The 14,319-nt window shown below is 54.1% G+C and overlaps 1 protein-coding gene across 2 annotated transcripts in view; it reads right to left on the bottom strand.

Moving 5' to 3' along the window:
• The window catches only part of GRIK3 (glutamate ionotropic receptor kainate type subunit 3), a 196,676-nt gene that overhangs the window by 32,452 nt on the left and 149,905 nt on the right, over positions 1-14,319 (bottom strand). For both annotated transcript variants that reach the window (XR_009452018.1, XM_059690155.1), the window contains exons 8-10: positions 13,684-13,791; positions 10,415-10,528; positions 2,250-2,453 (exon numbers count right to left, since the gene is read on the bottom strand). Coding sequence is in view for 1 of the 2 variants with exons in the window: in XM_059690155.1 (XP_059546138.1) it covers positions 2,250-2,453; positions 10,415-10,528; positions 13,684-13,791 (426 nt within the window). In the remaining variant the exon portion in view is untranslated. The remainder of the gene's footprint in view (positions 1-2,249; positions 2,454-10,414; positions 10,529-13,683; positions 13,792-14,319) is intronic.

Raw genomic sequence — 14,319 nt, 5'->3', positions numbered from 1 at the left:
TTCAGAGCTCTCTGACTGCTGGAGATTGTGGTGACAAGACTGGCCTCTGCCCTGCTCACTTCCGCACGTGGCTTCCCCTCCACATGATCTCTCTTCCCCCCCCCCCCTGCCCAGCTCAACTCTGCAAACAGCAGGCTCGGAACCACTGAAAGCCCCCCACTCCACAGCCCTGCTCACAAGTGTAGGGCTCCATAATGGAGATGCCTCTGGGCCCTGCTGACTAATTTCCATAATAATTACAGTTATTACTAACAACAGTGACAACACCACACCCTTCCGTTTAGATTGAATTCCACAACCTGGGAGCTGCTTCCCTGGCAGTTGTCTCGGAGGAGCAGCACAACCAGCTGGGAAGAACGCAGGGCAGGTAAGGTTACTCTCAGTGAGTTAGGTCACGAGCTCAGGGAGATCATGGGACTTCGTGAAGCCCCCTCCCCAGCCTCAGTAAAAAAAATAAATAAATTAGAGCAAGTAGTGACACGGTGCCAACTATGTGTGAACTTAGTCCTCACAGCAGCCTTCTGGCGGGAGGTTCTATTATTATCATTCCCATTTAACAGAGGAGGAAACTGAGGCACAGAGAGGTTAAGGAACTTGTCCAGGAACACACAGCTAATAAGTGGCAGAGTGGGAATCAAGCCCAGTGGAGTTCATGTTCTCTACCATTAGCCGCTCCCATCAGCCTTCCCTGGGGGTTACTTCCTGGGGCCCAGGAAACGGTCACGCTCTGCCGGAGCCTTCTTGCTCTGAGCTCCAGACCCCCCCCCCCCACCCCAATCCCCCTGTCCTGCTCCAACCTCCAAGGTCCCCATGTGGCAGCCCCTCCAACAGGGGCAGGAAGACTAATGAGGCCCTGCTGCTGCCTGCCCCGCCCTGAGAGGCAAAGTGAGAATAATCCCTTTGGCTGGTACTTTTCACGTTGCAAAGACCAACTGCATGAGCCTCCCTCTGCCCCGGCTCTCTGCAGAGGTCAGAGCACAGGGCTTTGGAAGTGGAGGGCCTCCAATGACGGGTTACTCTGGGGCCTTCACCTCCCTCTGCCTCAGCTTCCCGGTCTGTACCAGGGGTGGTGGCAACAGTCCCTACCTCACTGCCATGTCAGGATAAAGGAGAGAAGGAACATAAGGGGTTTAGTACAGATCAGGTTCTTGCCTTCCTTAGCAGGCCTTTGATCAAGAACGCTTCTGGAGAGTGGAGGGCCCTGAGCTGGAAGGCAGGTAATGTATGTGCCAGGTGAGCCTGTATAAGTGGTGCCTCATTTATTGCCGCAACAACTGTAGGAGCTACGGTAGTTGTTGATTACTCCCTTTTAGAAGTGAAGAAATTGAGGCTCAGTGATGTTGATGACCTTACCTGTTGCTCATCTATCAACTGGTAAAGCCAGGACTTGAACCTTGGCCCAGCGGTCCACAGCCTGGGCTCCTAACCATGGTGATGTGTGTGCTGAGGGCTGTCTGTGGGCAGGCCCCGCACCTAGTACTTCATGCCCTGTATCAACAATTCTATGAGGAGGGAGGATTACACCCATTGACAGAGAAGGAAGCCACTAGAGAAGTCCAGTGACATTCCTGTTTACATAGCCAACGAATGAGGAAACGGGATTTGAACCCAGGGCCTGCTGACTCCCCTGACTGTGGTGCCCCTAAACTGAATTTTCTTCATCTTCCCCCCAGTGTCCCACAAACCCAGTGCCCTCCCACCACCTGCTCACTCCTCTCTCAAAAGTTCCGTCTGTTGCTGCTGCTCCTTGTTCCCCTGGGTCCTCTCCCATCTCAGACTGAGTATGAATCTGACTCCTTGGTACCTCCCAGCTGAGCCTTGCTCATCCCTTCATCCCAGTCCTTGGCTCCCTGGACCACCCGTCTGCCCACTGGACCCAAAGTCACTCAGGACAGTGAAGGATCTGTCTCGGCATCCCAGGGTTTGGGGAGGTGTTCTGCATGCCAGTTCACCCACATGGCTGGGACATCCTTTGGTAGCTCTTAAAGGAACAGAAGGCAGCTCATCAAAGACTCTGGTGGGAATGGCTCTGAGTGGGATGGGCTGGTGTGTGTGTGCTTACATGGAGGGGAGTATCTGGGAGTTGGGAGCATGCACAAGGCAGGCCAGAGGGAGCTCCTCACTCCTCCTTCCCCACAGCCTGTGACTCCATCTCTCCTGCCCCCAGGGCCCTTGTCTGCCAGATGCCCCACCCTGATGTGCCAACGGGACTTGGCCAAGCCTTCCAGGGGGTCCTCAGCCCCACTTACATGGTCAATGAGCTCCTTGATCATGCCGTTCCACTGGCCCTTGTCGTCCTGCGCCCCGTACTTGCCGTCCTCCACCAGCCGGATCTCGTAGGAGAAGCCCAGGATGTGGGCCAGTTCCTTGAGCAGGTCAATGCAGTAGCCCTCGAACCGGTCATTCCCAAACAGGGTCCTGTCAGACTTCCGGAACATGACAAAGGGCTCCTCCTGCAGGGCAGACAGGAGAGGAGCTGAGGAAGGCTGAGTGGGTTGGGGGAGGCCAGCTGCTGGGGCTGGAGAGCTTGGGCTGAAACCTCTGCTCCTGTCTTTTAAAAAATTCCTCTGGGCGGCTTAGATGGAGGCCTGCTAAGTCAGGGAGGAAAAGCACATTGCCTGAGAGCCGATGTTGTGCCTCCCGGATGGCCACCTACGGGTATCCCTGGCAAGATGAGGGGGCTCAGGTGGTATTTACTGATTAACTGTCCAATGGTTGCAGAGCTAGTAAGCAGTGGACTAGGTATTTGAACTCCAAACCATCTGGTTGTGAGTCACACGCTCTGTCTCCTGCACCCTCAACACAGGCCAGTGGTTCTGAGTGTGGTCCCCAGACCAGCAGCATCACCATCACCTGGGAGCTTCTCAGAATTACACATCCTCAGGCCCCACCCAGACCACTGACCCAGACACTCGGGGTGGGGCCGGGGCTGGCGACCTGTGTTGTAAGAAGCCCTCCGGGGATTCTGATGCTGGCCCAAGTGTGCACACTGCTGTCATCAGGCATCTCCCCTGCTGTCTCTCCCAGCTCCCATTTAAAAGATTAGATCTACATGCTCCCTGATACCGCTCTCTTTCCAAGGATCTCAGTCCCCAGAGTCCGGATCTGCCAGGTGAGTGACTCCTGATAACCGCGATAGCTTGCATTTGTTTGTTGACGTGTGGGGCACTCGTAAATCAGCAAATGAGATAGTGTTGGTGGAGGGCCTAGGAGGGGGCCCAGCAGAGCAGGAGGCTCAAAAGGCAGTAGCTGATATTGCCTCATTTAACCTTGATTTCAACCTTCTAGGGGTCGGTGCTCACAATCCCGTTTTATAGGTGCAGAAGGTGAATTCACTAGGATGAGTGATAGGTGAGCTCAGCCGTCCTCTAGAGAGAGGACCTGAACTCAGGTTGGTGCAACCGCAGAGCCTGAGCTCTTAGCCACCGCATCGTGTCAGAGGCCCTGAGTCCTAAGGGGTCTCTCCCTGGAGGGCAGGGGTCCTCGGAAGGTAGCTATGGGGCCAGAGCACAGGTGACAGCTGTCCCATGTCAGGCTCCCTCCCTCCCTGGTGATGGGGGAGTCAGTGAAGGGCTTTGAACAGGGCATAGCTCTGGTTTCTCACTTAGAAACAGCCCCCTGGCAGCCCTGCCAAGAATAACAGGGAGAAGAGGCAGGGAAAATAGTGGGAAGTAGCTGTTGACCCCGTCCAGTCTGAGAGACACAGAGTGGGGAACTGTGGGATCCAACGTGTCGGAATCCAGGACCATTCAGTGTCCCAGAGTCCAGTCTTCCATGCAAGTTTGTTTCTGCTGGTCCCACCCGCCCAGCTTCACTTACACATCTCCATCCGGCGTCTGTGGTGAATGAGCTGAACGCTCAGCAAACTCAACATGTCTCAATCTTCCTCCTGTACATACACCAAGCACTAATTTCAACTCTTTCTCACAGGCTGTTTGATTTAAGCCTCGCAAACTTACAAGGTAGATGACAGTGTCCCCATTTGATAGATAAGGAAACTGAGGCTCAGAGAAGGACAATAAATTGCCCAAGGTTGCCCAGGAGTTGAACTGCAGTCTGATGGAATTCTGTTCCAATCATTTAGCTTCTTTCTAGGCCTTAACCTTCTCCAAAGCCATCTCGGCACCCCCAAATGTCGGAGTGTCCCAAACCTTCAGCTGATGGGTGATATTCCTCACAAGCCCACTAGCTGAAAGAATGCATGTGTATTGAAAAATCTTATGAACACAAGCCCACAAGAAGGGCACACAGGTGATATGCAGGTGTCTCATTATTCTCTCAACTGGTGTGGCCATGCCTCTGACAGGTGGGCCTCTGGAGTGGGGTCAGCAATGAAAGGCTCAGGCAAAGACCCTCATCGGAGGCCCTTGGGTGCAGAAACCCACCAGCAACCTCTTGCCAGGCTCCGCTGTTACAGGTGGGCTTGATCCTCTGGCCCTGGGTCCCTGGCCACACTGCCTTTCAAACCCCACCCCACCCCATGGCTGATTTATTCTAGATTTCAACAGTCCTTCGGGATGCTTCAGAGAAAGAGCTGGGGAGTGTCTGAGTCCCCAAGAGGTTCCTGTCTCTCCAGGGATTCTGAGAAAACTACTTCTCAGTATAATCAGGTGGAAGCTGGGTCCTTTGGGGAGGCGCCACGCTCAACCTCAGTGCTGCCTGTCCCCACCCTCCAACCAAGTGGGCAGATCACAAGATTGGAGAACGGAATCCAGGGGTGTGGAGAAGGTGCAGGTACGGGAGAAGGTGCTGGGGCTTCCTGGAGGAAAGGCGACGTTGGCTAGTGCACACGTCACCTTTTGTGCTAATTAGTCTCAGGGAAGGTGCTGCCTGGAGCCCTGGCATGGGGGTGGGGCCGGTTTCAGGCCCAACTTATCCTTCTGGTCAGATGCTCTTGCGCAGTGAACAAACTGGCCCACGTACCTGGTGGCCCTATTGTTGGCCCCAGAAAATAACTGGAGAGAAACTGCCATCTTTCCCAGGGGGTCACCAACCACACTAGATTCCCAGGCACTATGCACCTCCTTCTGTAAAATGGGGATAACAGTAGAACCTACTGTATCGGGTTGTAATGAGGATTAAAGGAGTCAAACTATGAAAAGCACTTAGGGCAGTGCCTGGCAAACGGAAGTTGCCATTATTATTATTATCTATAATAATAAAAGCATAATATGCTAATTAACCAAGCAGCCGAACGTCCTTCTGGACGACCTTCCAGATGAAGCCAGGGCTGCGAGGGCCAAGGCAAGCCTCCATGGCTGGGAGAGTCAAGCCTCTTGCACAAATTTCGTGCATCTGGCCTCTAGTTGTTAATATAATTATTATCTTCTTTCTGTGTACTGGGTGGCCTGTTACCACAGTGACCTTTCTAGCCTAGAGACCATGCCCAATGTCTCCAAAGGTTAAAAATCGTAGCTGGCAGCGGAAATCCATTTTGGGAAAGGCCCCAGGTAGCTCACTTCCTGACCCTCTCCCCATGCCCGCCCCTCCCGGCCCTATCCTCTAAAATTAGCACTTCATTTGTGAAGCCACCACAGCCCCCAATCTATACATCTCCATATAAATACGCTGCCTTCGGAGCAGCTGTAAAATGCCATTAATTTTGGGAAGTGCTTTGCGGATGGCATACATATTTAACAGCCAAAGCCCAGAGCATTAAAATGGTGCTCGCCTTGGTAATGTGTCTCTAGACCTCAACATTTCCTAGGGGGTAATTCTGAACTCCGCCAACTACTTATTCATGGACTATTTCACAATTTATTACTGCAAATGTCCAGACAGCCAATTCACAAGCTCTCTGGGCTGCTAATCGATTGCTCGGTGAAGGTGCCCTCAATTTCATAACTTCACGCTCTCCTATTGCTTTGGGAGCACGGCTAAAGGAGCAGGGGTAATATTTCTCTTCAACAAGTCACAGGAAACAGAGGTCCAGAAAAGTAACCTTTCTGACTTTTCGTTGCCAGGGCTCTTAGTCTAGTTTGTCTCCGATCACTTATACCGACGTGAGAGCCGGGCCCTGTGCCTAGCTTCTCCCGGAGACAGGACCTGTGGAGTTAGAAGAGGGGCCTTTCGGGGAGGATCCAGGGGTCAACTGCCTACCAACTATGTTCCCATTCTCCTTTCTGACTTAGGTGCTATCCACACACATGTACATACACTACCCACACAGAATGTGCACAGATGTGCACACCATGCCACTGGCACAAACACACCACATTCTCGAATATTCTGTCTGCCTAGCCCTGCTCGGACAAAGAGGCCAAGGACCCTGGACCCAAGGCCTTGGTTCTGCCCGTTAAAACCAGGACAGAGTACTGGGTGTCCTGCCCTCGCTGCAGGGGGTGGGGAGGCGGGAGGGGGGGATGGCGCTGGAGTGGTCCCTGGCCTGGGATGGTTCTCCCAGCCCACATCCTGGCCTTCCTTCTCTCCAGCTGCTGGAGACCACGGTCCGCCTGCCTGGCCGCTGAGTCTATGTGGGTCACGATGTGCACACGGCACACATACACCCGTAACCAGACACCCATATCCAGACACCCGTGCATACGGTCCCACACCCACACACGTGCTGATGTGCATACTGACACGGCTGCTCACTTCAGCAGCCAAAAGAACACTGAACCTTCAAAAGCAGGGCCCCGGGAATGAGTTGGGCGTGTTTTCGCAGTGTGTGAGCTGAGGTTTGGGTGGATGAATTTTTCATGAATTCATGGAAGAGCTGAACCAGGACAGAGGCAGGGGCTGGGCAGGGAGCGGGCGGGAGGGCAGGCTTCCAGGCTCCTGCTGCAGCCGCTTTGGCCTCAGGAATGAGGAAGGCTGCCTGCAGGAAGGAGGGGCCAGAGAGGGTGGGGTCAGGGTTCTGCCCGTTTGTGTCCAGGCTGAGGTGTCCCGAGCAACTAATCCTGGGCTCTCGGATAGGGAAAAGGTAGCACACACAGAGATGCTGCCTTCAGCCACATCAAGATTCTAGAGGGCTCAGGGCCAGCCCTGTTCGTGAGGGGCAAACAGTCGGATCTTCCTGTACTCTTGCTTTTACCTGCCTGTCACTCAAAGCACTGTTGCCCTGGCAACACACTTCCAGAAGGGCAGGGGCCCAGTGCTCTCAGCGGGTGATGCTGGCCCTGCTTTCAGGCTGCCAAAGCACAGGGCTGGGTTTTCAGCCAGAGCAGCTAGGGCTGGGCCTCTGCCCACAGCTGGCACAGCTGCCCCAAAGAGCTCAAGCCTGGGGCACCCCAGGTCGGGGACATGCGAGCCACACCGAGACTTTCTGGTACAGTCTCTGGAAGGTCTGGGCCAGCTCTAGGTCTTCAGGCTAGTCCTTGTGTGGGAGTGGGCATCTCAGTCTCTTGGAAGACTCTGAGGAAGGACATCTGGGTTAGCAGCCATGTGAGAGGTCAAGGCCACGGGGCCAGGGCTAGGGAATAATCGTGGTGTCAGGGCCAGGAGCTCAGATATTGGCCAAGGCAGAGGATGAGGTGGTGGCTGGGACCTGGAGTTTTACCTGTAGGTAGGAGATTAGAGCTATGAGACTAAAGCTATGAGGGCCTCGCCTTCTGGGGCCAGTCAGGAAACAACTAGATAAGAGGCATCCACATGTAAACAATAGAGGGTGGTGGGGTCTATGGAGAGCCAGGGAATGCCCACCGGGTCTGGAAGGCATTCAAGTGCAAGTTCAAAGTTTATAATGCACCCTGTGCTAGAGATAACCTCTGTGACCGTGGTCAGGGGTCAGTCTGCAGCGAGGCTCAGGGACAGAAGCAGAGGTGTTCTCTAGAACTGTCATTCCGCCCGCCATAAAGCCCTGTGGAATACTGTATTAAGCCCGTGCCTCCTGGGGACTGGATTTGTACTCAATAATAATATGAATTAAGAACAACAGCGGCTATCACTTAGTGTGCACTCTGTGCCATTTGTACTTAATAATCATTATTCCTCTCAACTCTAGGAAGTAGGTAAAATCATTACCATCACTCTTTTCCAGTTGGGAAACTGAGGCACAGGATGGTTAAATGATTTTCCAGGTCACAGAGCTCGTGAACAGTCAAGCCAGGACTCAAACCACACAGTTCTGGGCTCTTAACCATCATCACACAGTCTTGGCCCTGTCCTGCTCACACTGCTTGTGGCAAAGGGCTGGGAGGCTCATGTTGGCCTGGATGAGTGGCAGTGGGACCGATGGAGCTGTGTCCAGGCTGTGGGCCCAGAGGGGCTTCTCTCCTTCCCTGTCCCTGGGAGCCTGGGAGCCAGCGGATGCCGCAGGCGGGAGGGGCCTCTGGTGAGCCGATGAGCACAAGTAGGCCTGCAGCTTTGCAAGAAGCTTCGGGTACTGACCAAGAAACTTCGGGAAGAACGGGGACATCTGCTGGATTTGGTCTCTGCGAGGGTAGAAAAATCCCTCGTGGCCTTGCCAAAGGGACTTCTGCCCTTGAAACCAGGCTGCTGCCATTTTAATAAGAGAACCCTGTGTCTTTCAAGGTGGGTTTTGCATCATTTTGGTGTATTATCTGTAGCGCCCCTCAGCCCGCTAGAATATTGTTTTGAGCCTGAGTCATCTTAGCTCATTTATCACCTCTCCTAATTTCTCAAAGCAATACTAGTTTCACCTTTTTTAATCTTGTCGTGTGAAAAGAGCCTTATTTATTGATAGCTCACGTTCCATGCAGCTCTGCTTTTAATCTTTTACCACCTTCTTATTATTTCATTTTTACCCTTTTATATTTTAGCTTTGTCACACTTTTATCCTTTTGCTTCCTGACATCCGGGATTTACATTTCTTACCATGTCTAGCTGGAGTGTTAATTATTTATTTTCCCTTTTCATCTTCCTTGATAGCGTTCCTTTTCATTTTTCTCTTTACTATTTTCCTTTTAACCTTTTTATTTTGTTCTCTTTCCAATCTCCTTTTATTTTTTATATTTTTATCCACATCAGTATTCCTTTAATTGCTCATCAGTCTTCACTCTAATCTCTTTGCTCTTTTTAATCTTTTAGAGTTTTGTGTATTTTTTCTTTTTAACAAAATTTCCCCTGTTCCTAATGAGACCTTGGGACTTACTGGTTTTAAAGCCTAATTTTTACATATTTTCTAGTTAACAGAAAGTCGATCAGTAAAGGCAGACAGGCAGGAAATACAGTTGTCAGAAGAAGATGCCAGGGGGGCTTCACCCCAAATTGGTGGGAGTAGGTGTCTCCCTAGTCCTCTCGTTCTGGTTCAGTGGCCTGTCCAGAACCCCTGTTAGGTCCCTGTCACCTTAACATGGATCCTCTCAGTCATAACCCTGGAGACCGGGGCTGAGACCCACAGGCCGCAATTGCTCCCTAGAAGCCAATGGTACCCCTGGTGTCTGCTGCTCACTGGGCCTGGCCTCCTGGGAGGATGGGGTTTACATCCTTTCCCGCTCCGTGGTACCCACCACCCAGCTACCAAGCACACTGCAGGCGAATCCCACCAGAGGGAGGACATAGCACCATCCAGTGGGGCTGAGCTGCCTCTGGTGGGAGGTGGGTGTGGCCAGCCTGCAGGAGCCCTGTGGAAGGAACAGTATGGAGTGCAGCCTTACTTTATCTATGCACTCTAAACAGAGCACTTTTATTTGTTTGTTTTATAGAGAATGATCTTACCACATGGCCCTTGTAAACATCTGGCTTTATTATAAAGAGAAGCTGACCAGGGCGAGAATTGTCCTCAAAGGCTCTTTGGTCAGAATCCACCAGGCTGTGCCTGGGCTGCCTCCCCCCACCATGGCCCGGCGTGGGCCCCCAGAGCAGTTCTGTGTCCTGAGAGGGTGGGTCCTGAGCCTCTGGTCATGCTGGAGGCTGAGCTCCAGAGTACAGAGACTCCAGCAGACGCCCAAAGCCACTCCTTAGGTTGAAATGATCAGAAGAAGGTGGCACTATTCAGTCTGGGAATGGAGGGAGGGCGGCAGGTAGAGTGACTGTTGCCAAGAGTAATAGGGCAGGGGAGACCAGCGGGAGGGCCTTTGCTCAGGGGACTGAGGTGGAAGAGGTAGACCCGAGTCCTGGTTCAGACATCAGGACAACTTCCTTTCTTCCACTCCTTCTACTCAGACTTCAGGGTTCAGGGAGTGGGTGGGTAAGATGTAAACACATAGGCCTCTGCAGGCCTGGCCACCAGGTCTCAGGCAGGCTTGAGGGCTGAGTGCTCTGGCTTTGGGAGGAGGCCTCTGGTCTGTGGCCCTGAGCAGGGCTGCTGTGTTCCAACCGCCCACAGAGGGCTGTTTCGAGCAACCCTGAATGTGTCCACTTTCCAGTGCCCCTCCCATTTCCCAGCCCCCCAGCAGCTTCATAGGAGGTGCCTGGTCGATGCTGGGTGGGGCGATGGAGGGGTCTCTCCAGCCCCGATGGCCAGCCCACCCCCAGGCCAGACAGTCCCTCCTGCAGGGCTGCAGGCTCTTACCAGCACTGTGGTGACGACGAGTGACCGATTTGTCAGAGAGTCGGTGACGTTAGGACCTCGGCCTTTGGGGACCTCTGTGATATTGAGCCCCTCGGTAGGACTCCACACCCCAACCTGGATGGACAGACAGACAGAGAACAGGGTGCTGAGTCCTCATTCTCTCCATCCTGTTCCCACATCAACAAGCCCATCATCCTGATCCCATTCTTCATGGCCATGGCTAACACGTTTGAAACTAACCTTTCTGACTGCCAACTGGCTCCCTCATTCCAGGAGCAGGCCCCTCAGTGGGTGAGTCTCCTGAATTCTCCCACATCCCCTTGGTGCCAAACCCTTCACAGCTGAAGGGGAGATGCAGAGGGAGAGGTGAACACAGAGGGAACTCAGTAGAAACCATCCTGGGTGAAGCAGATGCCATGAGGAAGTCAGGGTCAAGGTCAGGTCCTCCCCTGGGACAGTTACTCGGAGCCTGGTGGGCCTCCCTGGGAAGACCCAGGCAGCCAGCTGCTCACTCACTGGGTCTCAGCCCCAGCGGCAGCTCCAGAGCCCAGGACAGGACCTGGAGCAAGGGAGGGAGATGTTCATAGCACCTATGGAATGAGTGAAGGGACAATGACATGGGTCACATACAGGACGGCAGGCTGGGCAGGAGACTGGTCTTGGTAGCTGTTTGGGGGGTGGCAGAACAGAGTGTGTGACCCTCACTGGGATCCTCTGCAGGGATTTGTGGTTTTGCTTCCAAAATTGGCAGATATCCTGGGCAAGGCAGCTTAATCTCTGTCCACACAGTGCCCTTGTTGCTATCAGGCCTGAGCCCGAGGGAGGCAAGGGAAGATCAAGTTTACAAATCATTCTAAAGCCCAGGGCCTCTTAAAGGTCCTTTTGGATCCAACTCTGCCCCGCCCTGCCCCAATCTCAGCTCTTCTCTCTCAAGGACGATTTCAGCACGTCCACCCTGTCCTTGGCCCAGCTGGGGGTTCCTCAGAAACTTAATCAATTAAACAGAAAAGCTGAGTGCAAACATCCCATTAAGAGAGCTGTGCCAGGAAGATAGCAGCGAGATGCGTAATTATGCTCGGGTAATTCTGCCTTAATCCTCCTAACGCCACTGGCTGGAGCTGGCTGGATCAGCTATGACCCAGCTTAGCACACAGAAGTGACGGGATGGGAGGCAGAGTGGCTGTGTTGGGTGCTCAGTGCCTTCTCCAGGCAGGATCTGTCTTCGCAGACCCCCCAGGGCAAGAGGAGAGGAGACAGCCTGGAAGACGCTCTTCTCTCCAGTGGCCCGAACTCAGCACGAGGGGCCCTAGCAGCATGCCTGGGTACAGGGGCTGCTCAACAAACATCTGTCTAGAGGCCAAATGAACAGCAGGAATCTGTGCCCTAGGAAGCATCTATTGAGCTCCAACGGCATGCCCTGCTAGACACCAGCTCCCCCGGGGATGTGAGACAGTGAGGCCCGGGGGGGAGGGGGACCCAGCCTGCAGGGGCTCTCTGCCCCGAGTCTGAGATCAGGAGCCTCTGCGGGTCCACCTCAGTCCAGGTGCAGCGGAGAGTGCTTCTCCAGTGTCAGCTGTGGCCAACTTGCGCCAGTTGCGGGCAGAAGGACACTGGGGTGGGCTCAGTGGGAAAGAGTGTTCTGATGACCAGTTACTGATGCCAGCCGCCGGCACAGGAGCGAGAAGTGGGGCATGCATGCCATCCTTAGAATTTCAGGCTATCCTCAGAGATGGACGGCTGAGAGAGCAAAGATGACATGGCTACTTGGATGGATTCTATATTGCAATAGTGCTGCCCGAGGAGGAAGGGAGCTCCCCAGCATGGCAGAGTTTAAATAGAAGCGGGAAGACTGCTGAATGGGAGCTCATATGCTGTGTATGATCAACTGGCCTCGAAGATGTGAGGAGCAGAGGCCACAGCCCGTCCTCAGGGACAGATGCTACATTTGGCATGAGAGAGTCACGGAGTTCTGGTGACGTTTCCCTGGCCACCTCTCCCCAGTACAGTGACCCCGTGAATGTGTGGGAAACTCTGGAGTGAATGGAGTAAACCTTGGCCACAAGGTACAACCCAGGAGTCAGAGGCCACTCCCGCCACCAGGAAGGTGGATGGCAGGGGTGAAGGCCAGAGGTGCAGGGGGGAGGGGATGTGACTGGACCATGGGAGTGCTGCTGGGGACAGTGGAGACCAGGCCTAGAGAGGAAGGCTGGGGCATTTCGAAAACCTTAGAGGCTGGGATGGGGCGGAGCTTACTGACTCAGGACTGGGGAGCATGGGCAGGTCCAGAGCAGGGCAGAGCTATGTGTTGGGAAGCGTCACCTGTGTGTACACTTGATTGGCTGGAGGGCTCAGGAGGGAGGTGGAAAGAAAGCCAGGTGGGAGGGTCAGAATAATCTGGGGAAGAGGGCTGACCCAGGGCCGGCAGGGAGATGAGGAAACAGGGACTCCCGCAGGCCCACAGGCACCAGAGCTGGCCCTGACTTCCAGGCCTCTGCTCCCCACATTTTATACACCCCATTCCTGGGGTTGGAGAGGTGCCCTGGGGCTACCAGGGACCAGCCTGCAGTGGGATGAGAGTGTGGCTGAGCTCCGGGCCCGAGGTCCAGGGAACACTGAGAATCAGGGGCTAATGTTAGATCCCACTTCGCAGTCCAGCAGCCTGATGTCAGAATGTGCTGAAGATTCCCAGCATCAGAACTGGCCCCTCTGCAGATATTTCTACGGCAATCAGCTGGGAGTCCCCAGGCCCTGGCGGGCCTGCCTTTCTTGTCCAAACTCCCTGGAATCACACAGGCCTCAGAAACCTAGGGCAGTCCAGAAACCACATGCTTCAACCCCTCTGCAAGAGTAGGAGTCACCTCCAGTGTCCCAGACAAGCAATTGCTTTGCTTAAATTTTGCTTAAATGCCTCCAGTGACAGTGAGCTCACTACTCCCCAGGCAGGCACCTGTGGTCCTTAGAAAGTTTCCCTTACCCAAGGATATGCCTGTCCCTCTGCCCCACACAGCCCTGCAGAGACTTAGAGTCAGTCTGTCTGCCCCACGAGCCTTCTATCCCTTTTCTACGTTAAACATCCCTGAAGGCCCTTGCTCCCTTGCTCCGATGGTTTGGGTATCTGCCGTGGCCAGGCCACTGGGTTCTGCATCCCTCGTGTGACCAAGGCTTCGTGTTCTCTGAAGGGCCAAGGCACAGGCCACACCGGGTCCTGTTCAACCCTAAAGTGGCGGCTCCGATGGGCCTCGCCCCTCCCGCTCTGGCGTCCCACGCACCTTCTCCAGGCCGTCCTCCTTCAGACTGATGATGTCCAGATCGAAATCGGTCCGTAAGCCACTGGTTTTGTTGAAAACAATCCGTCCAGTTAATCCTTCCCATTGAGCCTGCCGGAGAGGAGAGGGCAGAGCGGCAATTCCTCGGGCTCATAAATCATCATTCGGTACAACTGTACAATGCTTCATTTTAATTACTCCTTGCACTGATACTGTTCCCCCAAGACCATGATTAATTAATAATCACCTCCATCATTGCTCGGGCTGTGGTGCGAGCCAGCGATTTCCATAAATTCTATTATGCTCTTTAGCCAGCTTTACATTTGCACCTTCCCGTGTACAACATCGATCTCAGGCGCGCTCAAATGAGCCCCCGCCTCGAAGCCACGAGAAGGGGAAGCCCGTGTCAGATCCCCGGCGAGGGGCGGGGAGGCAGGTGGGCAGGGCAGGCGAGACCTGCTGAGAGGCAGAGAGGCCAAGGGGCCAAGTCGGCTGGGAGACCGGACTCTTGGAGTGGCCTCCAGAGAGCCAGGGAGACAGAGAAGGTCACTCCTGCCACCCCAGCCCATGCCCTGTGGCATCAGAATGCTAGAGTCAAGCACAACTGGCTGTGTGACCCTGGGCCTTTCATTGCAATCT

The sequence above is a fragment of the Myotis daubentonii genome, chromosome 3, assembly GCF_963259705.1.
Source record: "Myotis daubentonii chromosome 3, mMyoDau2.1, whole genome shotgun sequence".
Lineage (NCBI taxonomy): Eukaryota > Metazoa > Chordata > Mammalia > Chiroptera > Vespertilionidae > Myotis > Myotis daubentonii.
This window is presented reverse-complemented; position numbering and strand designations above follow the sequence as displayed.